Source organism: Macaca nemestrina, chromosome 1 (assembly GCF_043159975.1).
Source record: "Macaca nemestrina isolate mMacNem1 chromosome 1, mMacNem.hap1, whole genome shotgun sequence".
Taxonomy (NCBI): Eukaryota; Metazoa; Chordata; class Mammalia; order Primates; family Cercopithecidae; genus Macaca; species Macaca nemestrina.
This window is the reverse complement of record NC_092125.1, coordinates 59,424,434-59,438,675: the sequence shown is the minus strand read 5'-3', so window position 1 is coordinate 59,438,675 and position 14,242 is coordinate 59,424,434. Positions and strand designations below refer to the sequence as shown.

At 55.1% G+C, this 14,242-nt stretch overlaps 1 protein-coding gene across 6 annotated transcripts in view; it reads left to right on the top strand.

Annotated features, from left to right (window-relative positions):
* Positions 1-13,983, top strand: part of LOC105484711 (troponin T, cardiac muscle) — a 40,346-nt gene extending 26,363 nt beyond the window's left edge. Inside the window, exons 3-16 of one of the 6 annotated variants that reach the window (XM_071077892.1) lie at positions 888-898; positions 1,002-1,016; positions 3,202-3,231; positions 4,806-4,883; positions 5,234-5,269; positions 6,174-6,207; positions 7,367-7,427; positions 7,729-7,845; positions 8,664-8,741; positions 9,616-9,726; positions 10,989-11,098; positions 11,644-11,734; positions 13,334-13,374; positions 13,742-13,983. In XM_071077892.1, coding sequence (XP_070933993.1) covers positions 888-898; positions 1,002-1,016; positions 3,202-3,231; positions 4,806-4,883; positions 5,234-5,269; positions 6,174-6,207; positions 7,367-7,427; positions 7,729-7,845; positions 8,664-8,741; positions 9,616-9,726; positions 10,989-11,098; positions 11,644-11,734; positions 13,334-13,374; positions 13,742-13,787 — 859 coding nt within the window. In that variant the 3' untranslated portion in view covers positions 13,788-13,983. Of the gene's footprint in view, positions 1-887; positions 899-999; positions 1,017-3,201; positions 3,281-4,805; positions 4,884-5,233; positions 5,270-6,173; positions 6,208-7,366; positions 7,428-7,728; positions 7,846-8,663; positions 8,742-9,615; positions 9,727-10,988; positions 11,099-11,643; positions 11,735-13,333; positions 13,375-13,741 lie in introns of those variants that run through there. The other 5 variants (XM_071077879.1, XM_071077878.1, XM_071077886.1 and 2 more) reach the window with 5 other exon arrangements.
* The last annotated feature ends 259 nt before the right edge of the window (positions 13,984-14,242 follow it).

The window sequence follows — 14,242 nt, the reverse complement described above, 5'->3', positions numbered from 1 at the left end:
GAGGTTCAGCTCCAGGGTCTTTGGGGTCCTTGGCCAGTCCTGGCTAGGGGACTGGCCATGAACAGAGAAGCTGAGACGTTGGGTCTCCTGAAGCTGACTGAGGAAGGTTCAATGACTCTCCAGAGGCCACAGAGCTGATTGTGCTCCCCAAAACCCAGCTCAGAACCCAGTGTTATCACCCCGTCTTGGATCCCTCCTCTCCCTGACAGTGCCCCGCCCACAGTCCTGTCCCAGAGGGAAACCAGGGGGCGGGACACAGCCAATCCAATAACTACGGAGGATAGTGGTCACCAGGGAGGAGACAGAGGTATAGGCACAGCTCCGGCCCTCACAGAACTTACTATCTTGTTGAGATATGAAGACATAAACTGGGGGAAGAAATTAGCAAATGGGACCCGGTGTGGAGGGCGAGCTGTTGGTAGTGCAGGAGTTCTGAGGAGAGGGAGATCAGGGGCTGGAACAGTCAGGGGGCTGTGTGGAGAAGGCAGGTCCTACCTGTGTAGAATTTGGAGAGATAAGAGATTTGGGAGAGGGCAGGACTTTCTAGAAAGGGATACAGCCTGGGCAAAGATGGAAAGAGTAAGTGAGCAGAAAGCTGGTGAGACGAAGCTGGCCGGGGCGGAGGCTTGCCGAGGATGGTAGGAGGCAGCCCTGCATGAGAAGGGCAGGCCAGACTAGTGGGTGTCATCGCAAGGTGGGCAGGGCAGCGTGGACTCCACTAGCCAACAAGGGGAAAAAAAGGGGAGATTATCTTTGGGGAAAGGCCAGTGTGTGCAAGCCTGTGCGTGCATGTGTGTGCATGCATGCATGTGTACATATGTGTGCAGGCATGTGTGTTTGCATGTGCATGTGTGCGAGCTACTAACAGTGTTTCCTGTTGCTCTCAGGGAGCAGGAAGGTAAGCGTAAACGTGTGTACTCATTTGGATCAAAGACAGCCTGGTTTGAAACTGACCCACCTCTTCTCTCTTCTCTTGCTGCCTGGACTTCTCTTCTGAGCAGAAGCAGCTGTTGAAGGTATGTACCTCAGGCAGATGGAGAGCCAGAAAGGGGCAGGCTCAGGAATGTGGAAATCCTGGGAGCCCTGGGAAAGCAGCTCATCTGTCCCTGCTCCTCACTCTAAGCTCAGCAAGATCCTCCAACAACGGTGCCTTCTAAAATGGGAATCAGTCCTATCTGGGTTGCTCGGGTCTTGAGGCAAACAATTTAAACCTGTCTCTTCTGTCTGTCATTTGCTTCAAACCCAGTGACCACTTTTCCCAATTACTTTTGCTTCTTTTCCCTTTTATCATGGGAAATTTTAAATGCATATAAAGGTAGCAATAATAATAATAATGCTCCCCCTGCCCAATGTACCCATTACCAGCTTCAACAATCATCATCTTAGGGCCAATCTTCTTTCCTCTATACTCCGCCTTCCCCCAGTTATTTTAGAGCAGACGTCCAAAATTGTTCCCAGGCACCATGTCATTTCATGCTTCAAGATTTCGCTACACTGTATCTCTAAGAGATAAGTACTACTTAAAAAAACATAACCACAATGCCATGATACACCCTGAAAGATTCCATTTAGTAATTTCTCAAATGCGATTGTGAGTATGAAATTGCTCAGTGATCTGAGAAGTCTTATCTCGGCATGAAGCTTTGTTATGACTCTGAGCTTGCAGAGGCCCCTCTTGCTGCTCCTATTCTGATCAGTTAACCCCTTGCCCTCCTCAGCTGGGGGTCCCACATCTCTCTGAAAGAATGCCCTCACTTTTCCTTCTTCCTGAGAGCTTGGTGCATGGAAGTGATTCAGAGGCTTCATGCCAGTCCTCCCCCTACACCCCAGGCAGGTGGACCCTGCCTTTTAGTGGCTCAGGTATCACTTCAGCCTGTGGCGTGTAGACATTAGGAGAAGGGTCTCTATGAAGGTCCAAGGGGGGAGCTCAGATGGCCCCTCCTTTGCTCCCCATGGCTCCTAGGGAAAATGGGGACCCTCCTGCACATTTAGGGCTGTTCCAGGGGTGTCTGGCCAAAGAGGAGACAGAAGAGAAAGTCACAGGAGAAACTGAAAGAGGTCACAGGCATCTTTTTTGGTTTTCAAAGAACACCAGATACTTCAGAAGCTATTGGAAATATATTTTTGAATCAAAAATCTAGCTGGTTCCAAATTCTGCTGTGTTCCCTGAACAGACTCTTGATATGGTGGCCCTTCCTTTGTTTTGGAGGATTTCCCACTTCCTTGTAACAGGTTTGGGGTGGTGGAGTTAGTGACATAGATCTCTGGATTTGGGACCAATCTGCCTGCCACACACGGTAGAATTTGGCTGTGAGTTAACAGAGTCATTCTCCACTGCACTGGGGTCTGAGCCATGTAGCATCTGCCTTGCTTGCCGTGAATAGATGAGACCCGCCTCCCACACAGCTGAGGATCTGGCTGCAAATGATCAAGAGAGAGCAACCTCTAGATGGGTGTCCGCTAAGCCTGCAGGATAGATAGTGCCAAGTGTCCTTCTTCCAGGAGAGAAATTGTTCCACTTGCTGGAACTGTTTTTTGGGCAGATATTTGTACATAGAACAACTGTTGTAGATGCAGCCTCTTTCCTTAGGGTTATAATGCTGGACCCTTCTCAGGTGGGGCAGCCTCCTCCCAAAAGGCCGGGCAAATCTCTCCTGGGGCCAGGCTCTCCAGTGAGCCTTTCTAAAGTGTGGCTTCTGGAAACTGGACATGGTTTGCAGAATACCCAAGAGCCTCATTCAGAGCAGGAACATGGGCATGCTCGTTAAGGGCAGGAAATTTGATGGGAGTGAATTATCCCCCACTCTCCGCTCTTTAGGGGCCTCTGTCTTCGTAAGAAGGAAGCCGAGGCTCTGTCGTCTAGAGGCAGTGCAGTTACCACAGATAGCGTGCTCCTCCTATGCCAGGCACCTGCTGGGCGCTGTATGCGTGGTAGGTCATTCAGTCCTCACTAGGGCTGAGAAGTGAGCAGAATGATCCCCATTTTACTGATGAGGCACCTGAGGCTCAGGGAAGCAACTGAGAAGAGAGTTGCCCCTGTTGCTGGAAAGTAGTGGCTTGGGAATTGGAACGCCGGCCTAACTCCAAAGCCCACACTCTTAAAACCACTGCGCTGGGTGGCTGCTCCTGCCCTGGGCTCTCTGCTCCTAGACTAACCTGTCTCGCTTTTCCCCTCCGCTGCGGCCACTCCCTGAACCTCAGAAGAGGAAGACTGGAGAGAGGATGAAGACGGTAGTACAGCCTTTCCTTCTGTGGTGCTTTCTGCTGCCTGCTGTCCCGAGTACAGCCTGCTTGTCCAGGGGCCCTGCTCTGGGGGCTGGGGGGTGGGAGTTGGGGTCAGGGATGGAGTGGGTCAGTCGTCCCAGGGACCAGGATCACAGTTCCGAGTTGCTCATCATGCCTGACCCTCAGGGCCACTGGCTCCTCTTCCTGGTTCCTGATCCTTTCCCTGGGCTGGGCGGTGGGAGGGACCCAGGTTGGCTGGTCTCCCAAACTGCTCCAAATGTGGCCATAGAGGGGGCCTGGCATCTGGAAGCCAGCAGCGCCACTCTGCCCCCGCGCACATCCCAGTGTTCTGTGCTTGACGCTCCTTAGGAGCTGGACAGCGCCAGGCAGGGTGTCCAGGGTGTTGATTGGGGGGTCTGGGGACGAAGTCCTCTGGAGAACAGCCAGGGAGACTGGAAATAGCCAGAGCAGGAAGGACATGACGTCAGCCTTCAGATGCGCCCTGCTGATGGGGAGCACAGGACCAAGACAAGAGAGTGAGACCAGGGCGTAATTTTAGAAAGTGCGTCCTGACAGTGATATCTCAAGATGCAGTCGGTGTGCTGGGGAGATAGTAAGCTCCCCATCCTTGGGATGTGGCATGGCCACTGAGTGGGGTGGGGTATATTGTACAGAGAAGTGACATGTCAGATGAGGTGGCAGAGGTGTGAACAGGATGGCCTAAAGGTGAACCCCACAATGGCCATGTCCTTCCTCGCTAGCCCTCTGCTTTCACACCTAGAAGGATCATTTTGAGGCAAGACTCCTGCAGGGATCAAAGAAAAGGCATCTCCAGGCTTCAGAGAGGACTCAGACCTGGGAAGGGAGGACAGAGAGGATGAAGGCCGACCCTTCTCCCATGATGGTGTCTTCCTCCTGCCTGAGGCTTTTTCTTCTCCCTCTGCCAAGAGGCACCCACTTCCCAGTGCATCAGTGAACAGGCATCACAAAACACTTCCTACAGGCAGAGCCCAGGCCAGGCAGCATCCTGTCTCCCTTATCTGTGTCTGTCTGTCTACTCCAAGTGCTTGATTGAGATGAGGGCCACATCCTGCCAAACAAATGGATAAAAATAGAAAAATCCTGTCCACTTTCTGGATAGTATGAAGATCCAGATGTTGGGCGCACCATCCAGCCACACAGTCATACTCTTTTGATTTCTTTGAGATGTGGATTGAGGGTGTCTAGAGTCACTAGGTTCAGGACAGGAGCTTCCGGACACCTCAGCTTAAGCAGGGCATGTTCTGTGGTGCCAGACACGGGGTGGAACTTCTGGGCTGGAAAGTTGGGGAAGGAGGTGGAGTCCTGTCATCAGAGAGGTCTCTGGGATGAGGGGGGCTAAGCTGGGTGGGAGGAGGCAGCTGACAGTCAAAACCAAGAATGGCAGCCCCCTGGCATTCACGTTGGTTGTCCCCAAATTCGTCTGGACCTGGATGTCTTGACCCCCATCCCCACTCCCCACTGCCTGTTCTCTGCTCTGGGTTCTGCCTGATAGCACGAGTGGGGCCTGCTTCTTCACTCTGTCTGCTTCACTTCTCTAGAGCAGGAGGAGGCAGCAGAAGAGGATGCTGAGGATGGGGCTGAAGCAGAGGCGGAGACCGAGGAGACCAGGGCAGAAGGTAAGTCTCTGGATGAGGGTGCAGGGACCTCAGGGGGTGGTGAGAGCCCCCGGAGCCATTCCTGAGGCAGTAAGAAACCCCAGAACAGGCTTTCCCATGTGCACCTGATTCTCCTATTGGCTAAGATTCAACTGTTGATTGCCCAGTCAACAAACGTTGACTCAGCCCTTCTCTTGTGTCAGGCAGAGTCTTGGGTCCAGGGGAATGTGCATGCGAGACACAGCTCTGTGACCCCAAAAACCAACAGCATGCATCTTGGCTAGGACTTATTTGTGGGGGAGGCTCTTGGTGGGATGGGGGGACTTGAGCTCAGAACAAGGACCTTGATTGATTTCTCGTGTTTCATTTAGAAGATGGAGAAGAAGAGGAAGCAAAGGAAGCTGAAGGTAAGGATATCAGGAGAGAGGTACAAGGGAGGCAAAGGAGCCCCTCACCGCAGCTTTGGAGGAGAATGCCCACCGTGCTCCTTCCAGGGAAGTGGGTGTACACTGAGAGGGTTTGGGAGAGGAGAGGACAGAACTTGGTGGCACTTCTGAAGTTTTAGATGTTGAGCTTTAAACTTTGCCCCTTCTCCTCCCAGAGAAGCTGCATTGGTGGCACCCAGTGGGAGAGGGGACCATTGTCCAGCCCCCTGGTCTGGACAGAGCAATGGGACCCAGAAGTCATATCTACACATGAAGCTCCTAGAGCTTAGGTGAAGTCACTTGTAGGATGTGGCATCTGTAGGATGAAATCCCAATGCATAGATGGTCATGGTGGGCCACTGCTGCAGTCATCGTCATGCTGCAGCCTTCACCAGGGTTCTAGGTGGTCCCAGTCACTTCTCCAGAGGGGAGGGGACAACCAGCTGGGGCTTGGAATCATGTCATCAGCTTCTGCCCTGTGGCTACCAGGAAGTCCAGGGGGTAACAAAGGAGGCAAAGTCCTGGGAAGGGATTCTAGGGCCAGGACCCCTGGGGACCTTTCCAAAGGAATCCTCCCCACTGTGAAGCCCAAAAGAAGCAAAATTGCTTTGCCCAGAACTGATGAGTGAGAGAAGGCTTTGTGTGAAATTCCACACTGCATGAGTGTGTGCCCTGCAGAACTCTATGGGAGAGGGAGTGTGGCATCTGCAGCCCCTGCTGCCTTTATTCTCCTGGATGCTTCTGGAATCAGGCTCCCCAGTGCCGGGAGGGACTCTCTGTGCAGCTGGGGAAATGCAAATCCACAGGGGTCTAGCTCATCGAGGGTGGAGTTGGGACCACATCTGGGGCCCCCTGACCCATGGCTGTGTGCTTCTGTCTCCTCCAGATGGCCCAATGGAGGAGTCCAAACCCAAGCCCAGGTGAGTGGGATGCATCTGGGTAGAGTCAGGAGCAGAGGCTCAGGGAGAGAGGATAATGATGGAACAGGGATGCAATAGGGGCAGTGGGCATGGGCTGGGGGTTTGTTGGGCACAGACTACCACATACAGTTGTACAAGTTGTGTACTGCACAAGGATCTCTTCCTAAGGGAGTGAGGGCTGAATTCCACCCAACACTCCATCACTGATCCTGCACCCTGGCAGGGATGAGGCTATGTTCTTCTAGATGAAGTGCCCTGAACAGACACTCTCCTCTCTCACAGTATGGCCAGAACACCTTCCTCCATGGCCGAAGTGGGACCTGGGGATAAAGGGAAGCAAATTGTGGGGAGCTAAACAATGAAACCGTGCCAGCCTAGGCATGGCGGCTTCAGAGAGCTGAGAGGGGGCAGGGCAGGGCAGGGCGGCTTGGTGCCACACACGTGAAACCCACCTGGAGGTGGTGTCTGCTGGGGGGCTGGGCTATAGGGAGCATTTCCCTTTTGATGATGCCAACCCTGCCAGCAGATGGCACCTCTTCCCACTCACAGGCTCTTCCCATTTCAGTGGGGGCTTCTGAAACCAGCCCAAGACATTCCATATCAGTTCATTTGTCCAGTGCCTTTCCCTTTCCTGGCCTCTTGTGCACTGCGGTATCTCATTTCAGCTCCACACAGCTGGGGGAAGATGGAGATACGAAGAATCAGAGAACCCCCTGGGTCTCAGTATGTGGTGGGACTAGGACCAAACTGCAAGACTCCCGGGTTCATGGCGAGTTTCTGCGGGGTCCACCAGGGGATTTGGAGTCCGACAAGCATGCCATCTTGTCACAGATTCTTGGATTCCAAGTTGTGTAGCTTTGAGCAAGTCACTCTACCTCCCTGAGCCTCAGTTCTCCCAAGTGAGATTAACAATACCTACTTCATGGGCATATCATGAGCATGAAGTGAAATGGCATATGTGAAAGAGCTTTGTGCTTTCCCAGGTGCTGAGCAAGGCTGAGGACTGCCATTGTTGACATCAGTGTTAATATCATTGCTGTGGTTGGTGGGGGCAGTGCTGGAAGATTCTCTAGGAAGGAGTAGGACCCTGTCCTGGACACTCTTAGTCCCTGGGTCCAGAATGGGGCTGATGCTCACTGACTATTCTTCTCTCCAACAGGTCGTTCATGCCCAACTTGGTGCCTCCCAAGATCCCCGATGGAGAGAGAGTGGACTTTGATGTGAGTGGTGGCTGTGGGTTGAGCAGGCCTGGGCTGGGGATAGTCCCAAGGGCCCCCAGTGACAGAGATTTTGTGACCTGGGGCTGTGGTAGAGCACAGGTGGGATGGGTGCAGCACCGGCCAGGGTGGGTGCCCGTCCATGAGTGTGGTCCTGGGTTCAGGCCACAGTTGCCCCTTCCCTGACCAGGCGCCAGACCCTGCCAGAGGTCTTCTGCATTGTGGTGGGGTGTGTCTAGTCCACCCATCTCTCCCCTGGCCTCTTTGGAGGGGCAGCCTCTGAGCCGCAGTGGTCCACCCACAGGACATCCACCGGAAGCGCATGGAGAAGGACCTGAATGAGTTGCAGGCGCTGATTGAGGCTCACTTTGAGAACAGGAAGAAGGAGGAGGAGGAGCTCGTTTCTCTGAAGGACAGGATCGTAGGTGTCCAGTCTGCCCACCTAATGTTCTCTGATGGCCCAGTCTGTCCTCCTTCCCTTTCGCAAGGCCCCACCTCCTCCAGACAGCCTTCCCTGGTGCCTCAAACCCAGCTGGGTGTGAGCTCTCCTTCAGGGGCTCTCCAGCACTCTGCACAGCTCCTGCAGCCCTGACTGGTGTCTTGGGTCCCTGCCTGCTCTCCCCAACCCGACTGGATGCTCCTTGACTGCCAGAGCTGAGTCTGATCTGTTTCAGGCCTCCCCAGGGCCTAATTCAGGCCCAGGCTGTGGACTGGTTGGTCACAGGCCTGCTGCCCCACCCCTGCCCTTGCCTCCTTTTCCCCTACAGATGAAGGGAACTTGAGTGTGACCTGCAGAATCCCACATCCTTCTCCTGCAGATCATGGAGGCTGCTTTGATTGCTTTTGTTTCTCCCCATCAAACTTGCCTTCCCACAGACATGCTGCTCTGGCTGGAGCAATGACTTGGCCATCTATCCAAGCATATGGCACAGAGCAGCTGCCAGGGCAGGGTGGGATGCAGGTGAGGGCAGAGCTCAGGAGGAGCCTGCCTGATGTTTCCCAATTGTGGAGGGCAGTCTCACCATGAGGAATGTTGGAGATGGGTCACCGCAGGTACCCTGCTGTGCATGTCCATGGAGCTGGCTGAAAGTGGAGGCCCTTGGAGGCCGGGCACCACTGCTTCAACACTCTGGGAGGAACCCCCCCAGGAATTCCCTTGCCACACCATGCAGGTTTCTGTACCTGCAATGTCACCTTCTCCCTATGCACACCTGGGTGGGCTTTGCCTCTTCGCCTTAGGAGAGACGTCGGGCAGAGCGGGCCGAACAGCAGCGCATCCGGAATGAGCGGGAGAAGGAGCGGCAGAACCGCCTGGCTGTGAGTGACCCCCAGCCCAGGCCCATGGAGACCCCCATGCTCCCAGCTCCCGCTGGGCCCCCAGACCCCTCTCTTCATCAACATGAATGAAATCAGTCAAGAGACAATATTGGCCGGGTGCGGTGGCTCACGCCTGCAATCCCAGCACTTAGGGAGGCCAAGGTGGGCGGATCACCTGAGGTTGGGAGTTCGATGCTGGCCTGACCAAATGGAGAAACCCCGTCTCTACTAAAAATACAAAATCAGCTGACGGTGGTAGCACATGCCTGTACTCCCAGCTACTTGGGAGGCTGAGGCACGAGAATCACTTGAACCCAGGAGGCAGAGGTTGCGGTGAGCCGAGATCACGCCACTGCACTCCAGCCTGGGCAACAAGAGCGAAACTCCATCTCAAAAAAAAAAAAAAAAAAATCAATATCAACCTAGGAAGTGCTGGGCATTGTCTTGGTTCTGACAATGTATCAGCAAACAAGAGAGAAATGCCTGGGTCCTTACGAACATGTTATTTTATAACACTCTCCAGCCCTCATCCCTTCCCCAGTGCAGACTTCGTGGGAACTGAAGGCCCTGTAGCTTTCTTCCTTGCAGCTGCTGAAGGCATTTCCAGAGCAACAGGTCTTCCAGGGGCACTCCCAGCTTGAGGGGGTGACGAGACCTCACATTTGGGAATCAAGACCTCATTCATTCACACAGTCATTTCTCAGTCAGTGGACTCCTGTGGGCCAACCCTGTGCTGGGAGCTACCCCCTCAGAAAGCTCCTTGCCCAGCGGACAGAAAGCTGAGCTCACCCATAAAGACCATAAGCTTCAGCCCAGAATCGGGGTTTCCCGTCCTTTCCTCTAATTTGCTTTCTTCCTCCTTGCTGTAAATCAGGAAGAGAGGGCTCGACGAGAGGAGGAGGAGAACAGGAGGAAGGCTGAGGATGAGGCCCGGAAGAAGAAGGCTTTGTCCAACATGATGCATTTTGGGGGTTACATCCAGAAGGTAGGTGGGGAGCAGCAGGGGTCGCCAGGAGGTCCTGGTATAGCCCTGAGGAATGAGGTGTCCACTGCAGCAGGTAGACTTTAGGTCAGATCCCAGGAAGAGATTCCCAGCTGTTGTGGGTGGGAGACTGAGGTCTCCTCATGCCCAGCCCCTGAGCTGGTTTTCAGCCTGACCGTGGCTTGCACTAGGAGGGGCCTGCTGGGATAGGGGCTACAGGCAGAGCCTGGGGCACCAGTGGCGTTCCCCATGCCTGACCCCAGCAGTGCTCAGGATCCCTCAAGGAGGCTGGGTGCAGCTGGAAGAGCCTTGTGCCTACAGTCAGAGCTCTAGTTGGAGACCCAACTCTGCCACATACAGTTGTGTGAGCTTTTGCAACCTCTGAGCCTCAGTTTCCTTAACTGGCACTTGTATTGTCTGCCTTGATGCTTTGAGAAGCCCAGATGAGCTACCATGGAAAGTGTCTATGTGCCGCACAGATGTGAGGTGGTTTGTTCCTGGAAACTGACTCTCAATCCCTAACTTTTGGGCCCCATTCCTCCTAGATCCTCCAGTCTCAAGGGAGGAGGGGTATGTGAAATTTATTTTCTCTGGGTAGGGAAGGAATCAAAACATTTTCTTAGATTTCCAGCTTAGTCCCCAGCTCAGAACTAGGCCACCCCCTGCCTCTGTCCCCATGGTGACCACACCAGCCAAGACTTTGGCATCAAAGTCTATCAAACAGCCCCTGCTGTAACCCCCAGACCCACGTCCTAGTAAACCCGGCTGCCTACAGCGAGTGTCTGAATCTTCTCTTCCGTGTCTCTTTGCCTTTGTCTTCCCGCCTTCTCTCTGTCTCTGTTGCCGTCTTGGTCTTTTTCTCTGGGCCTCTCTCTCATGGTTTCCCGGTTTAGCAGGCCCAGGTGGGTACCAAAAACCTCACGCGTTCTTCCTCCCCATAGTTTTGGGGAGCTCCCTGGGAGGGAAAGGCGCCTTGCTGGAGGGGAGGAGTGAAGAGATTGGGCTGGCTAGGGACGGGGGGAAGCTGGTGAGAAGTGGAAGAGATTAGTTAGGCAAAGAAGGAAGAGGCTGACGTGATCCTCCTTGCCCCGCCTCAGTTTCCCCAGGGAATGCATGTAGTTGGTAGTGTGGGGTGTGGCAGGAAGACGAGCATAAGAACCTGGCCCTCCTACAGGCCTTGCTCCACCCCCACGGGGTTTGGGGAGGGTTAGCGGACAGGGAGGGGGGCAATCTGGTCAGTGTTCTCTGCTTTCCACACCCTTCAGACAGAGCGGAAAAGTGGGAAGAGGCAGACCGAGCGGGAAAAGAAGAAGAAGATTCTGGCTGAGAGGAGGAAGGTGCTGGCCATCGACCACCTGAATGAAGATCAGCTGAGGTGGGGGCTGGGAGGAGGGGTCCTGGGGCACTGCCCGCATCTGCTCCGGGCGGGGTCGGGCCGAGGACACTTCTTGTATGAGCCACCAGAGGGCGTGACTGCCTCACATATTTTCCCACGGCAAATTTGGTGGGACCAGAGCTGGGCTCCAGCAGGTGGGGCCAGCTCCTTTCTGGGCTTTGTTGATGGGCAAAGAGAACTGAGCAGGTGCCCCACCTCTCTGAGCTTCATCTTACCCACCTGCACACGGGTGTCAGTACAGGGGATTGAACTAGATGCTCTCCTGCGCCAGAAGGGCTTCTCCTGCTCCCCGTTTGTTCTTGGAACTTTGCCCTGGCAGCCCCTGGTGTCCATTCCTGAGCACTGGGTGCTGCCGTCTGGTCCCCAGGCTGGGTCAGGCCCAGGGGGTGGGCTGGGGTACCCTTGGCAGGCCTGGAGGTGGCAAGGAGGGCTGGAACCCTGGGGGGTGGGCCGGGACCAGGACGGAGGCCCAGGAGGGCCCTTCCTTATTGGCCCTCATCCCATTCCCACCCTTGCCTGCGCAGGGAGAAGGCCAAGGAGCTGTGGCAGAGCATCCATAACTTGGAGGCAGAGAAGTTCGACTTGCAGGAGAAGTTCAAGCAGCAGAAATACGAGGTGGGCTGCCATGCTGTCCCCGCCCAGCGTCTCCATCTCACGCTCCTCCTGGTTCACTGCGTCCCATAATACTGCTGCAGGTCCCTGGGTCCCTGTCCCTATCACCCACCAGCCCCCTTCAGCTCCTGCATCTGCCCCTGCTGCCTGGCCTTCAGCAGTGTACCATGTCCACCACGTTGACAACTGCTTGCTGGAAGTGTCTGAGAGCTTGCGGGTGCTGAGCAGAGACACTTTCCTGGGGTTCCAAACCTGGGGGTGTCTAACATGTCAAGGCAGCAGCTCAGTGATCTGAGCTGGATACAAGGACCAGGATGCACCAAGCCAGGACCCCCAGTGGAGGGGGAGGGCTGCCCTCAGAGAGGTGCTTCTCCCCATGTACATCCAAGGCCCTGGTGTGGGCACAGTTAGGCTGAGCTTCAAGCCCACAGTCTTTCAGTGTCCTATGTGCACTAATGAGGGTCCTAGGCGAACACACACCAGGCAAGGAAATGGCTTAGAGGACACGGATGCTACATCCCTGAGCTCAGACCTGGCTACCAGCCCTTCCCTACGCAGCCCCCCAACCCCGGCCCTGGGGCGCCTTTGCTGACTAAGGGAAGAATTCAACTTCCCCTGGAGGGTCTCCTCTGCTGCTCCTGCCAAACCACTCCTCCCTGGGCAAGAAGCCCTTCCCTGGGCAGGCTCAGGCCCCAGTGGCTACAGGGCACTCCCACCTCCCAATACGGAGAGAGGCTGTATTGCCTGGTGACAATGGCATGGACTTTGGAGCCATAATGCCTGACCTGTGCCCCTCACTGGCTGTGTGACGTTGGGTGAGTTAGTCTACTCTTCCTTGCCTCCATTTCCACAGGTAACACTACGATCTACTTCACAGGGTGATTGTGAGGGTTACAGAGATAATACTAATTATTGTTATTACTATAGTGTTCCAACCACTGTTCCCAGCATGTCCCATGTATTAACTTATTATGCCCTCATAGCAGTCCTATGGGTTCATATCTGGGAAGGTGCTCAGGACAGAGCCTGGCACCCACTAAATGCTCAGCAGGTGTCAGCCATTGTTATGACCTCTCTAGGCCTGCGTCTTCCACTTTTTTCTTTTTCTTTTTTGGTTCCACACTGAACTCTGTACTGGCCAACAGGACACAGATTTGCCAAACTTTGGGGCAGCGCCCTGCAGGGGTGGTGCATGGGGATGCTACCCCTCAAAGGGCACAGCTTCTGGGATGGTGGACAGCTGGGTCGGGGAGCCCTAGAGGGGTCTTGGGCTGGGCTGCTAGGAGGCCTCCATGACACAGCCTCCAGCTTTGTGCCCAGCTCTCAGAGGCCCTCCTTATGGGACTCTCATCCTGAACCTACTATGGCCCTGGAACCCCACAGTGAGAGGCCCATGAGGCATCCTGGAAGCTGCTCCTTGGCTTCTGCCTGTGGCACACGGGCCCCTCCTAACCCTTGACTATCCTAACTCCTCCTACTCTTCGATGCTCCTCCTTCTACTGCGCCACTGCACTCAGCCCCCTTCTCCCCATCCCCAGGCCACCTGGGACCTGAGCCAATCAGCTTCAGTGTTGCTCTTTGTCTTTCCCACTTTTCTTGCAGATCAATGTTCTCCGAAACAGGATCAACGATAACCAGAAAGTGTAAGTGTCTGAGGTCATCCTCGCTTAGCCCACCGCCTGTCCCCTCCTTCCCTACGTTCCAGCCATCCCATTACTCCTTGGAGCGCACCAGGCTCCCAGGCTTTCCTCCTCTGCTTCAGCCCACAGGTTTCCTTCTCTGGGTCCTCCAGGGCCTCATGCTTCTCTCCCTGTGGCCTCTGATTGCTGGTGGGTGTGGGATATGGAGCAGAGAAGCCTCCCTCCAGCTTCAGGCTGCTGCCCTATTCTGCCCCTGGAGGCAGCTCCAGGCTGCTCCTCTCACCTTTGGCACCCCCATCCTACCCAAGCCCCGTGGTGACCTGCTACCCTGCCTGTGTCTCCATGTCACTGGGTCCTGCTTCCCCTGCAGCTCCAAGACCCGCGGGAAGGCCAAAGTCACCGGGCGCTGGAAGTAGGGCCCAGCCTCCTTCACCAAAGATCTGCTCCTCGATCACACCTGTCTCCGGCCTGCACTCCCCCAGTTCCTGGGTCCTCCTGGGCTCCCTGGACAGCTCCTGTTTGGAAATGGGGAGCTGGTCTAGGTGGGAGCCACCCCTCCTGCCTGCCCCCACACCCACTTCACGCCCGTAATAAAAAGCCACCACACACTGACTGGCATTTCTGTCACTTCCCCTTCAGAGAGAGAGAAACTGAGGTGAGACCTTGGTCTCACAGGCCCCCGGCATCTGCCAGGCTCGGAGGAGCTTTCACCTGTCTGGTCCCCCTGCTTGCCTCCAGCTGGGGAGAGGGTGGAGGGCCCAGGTACAGCCCAGGAAGCAAGAGCAGTGGAAAGGACTTCTGATCATAGCTCCTGGAAGTCACCAAAACAGCACATGGGCAAAATGCTGTTGAGGGGGACAGAGCATTCCCT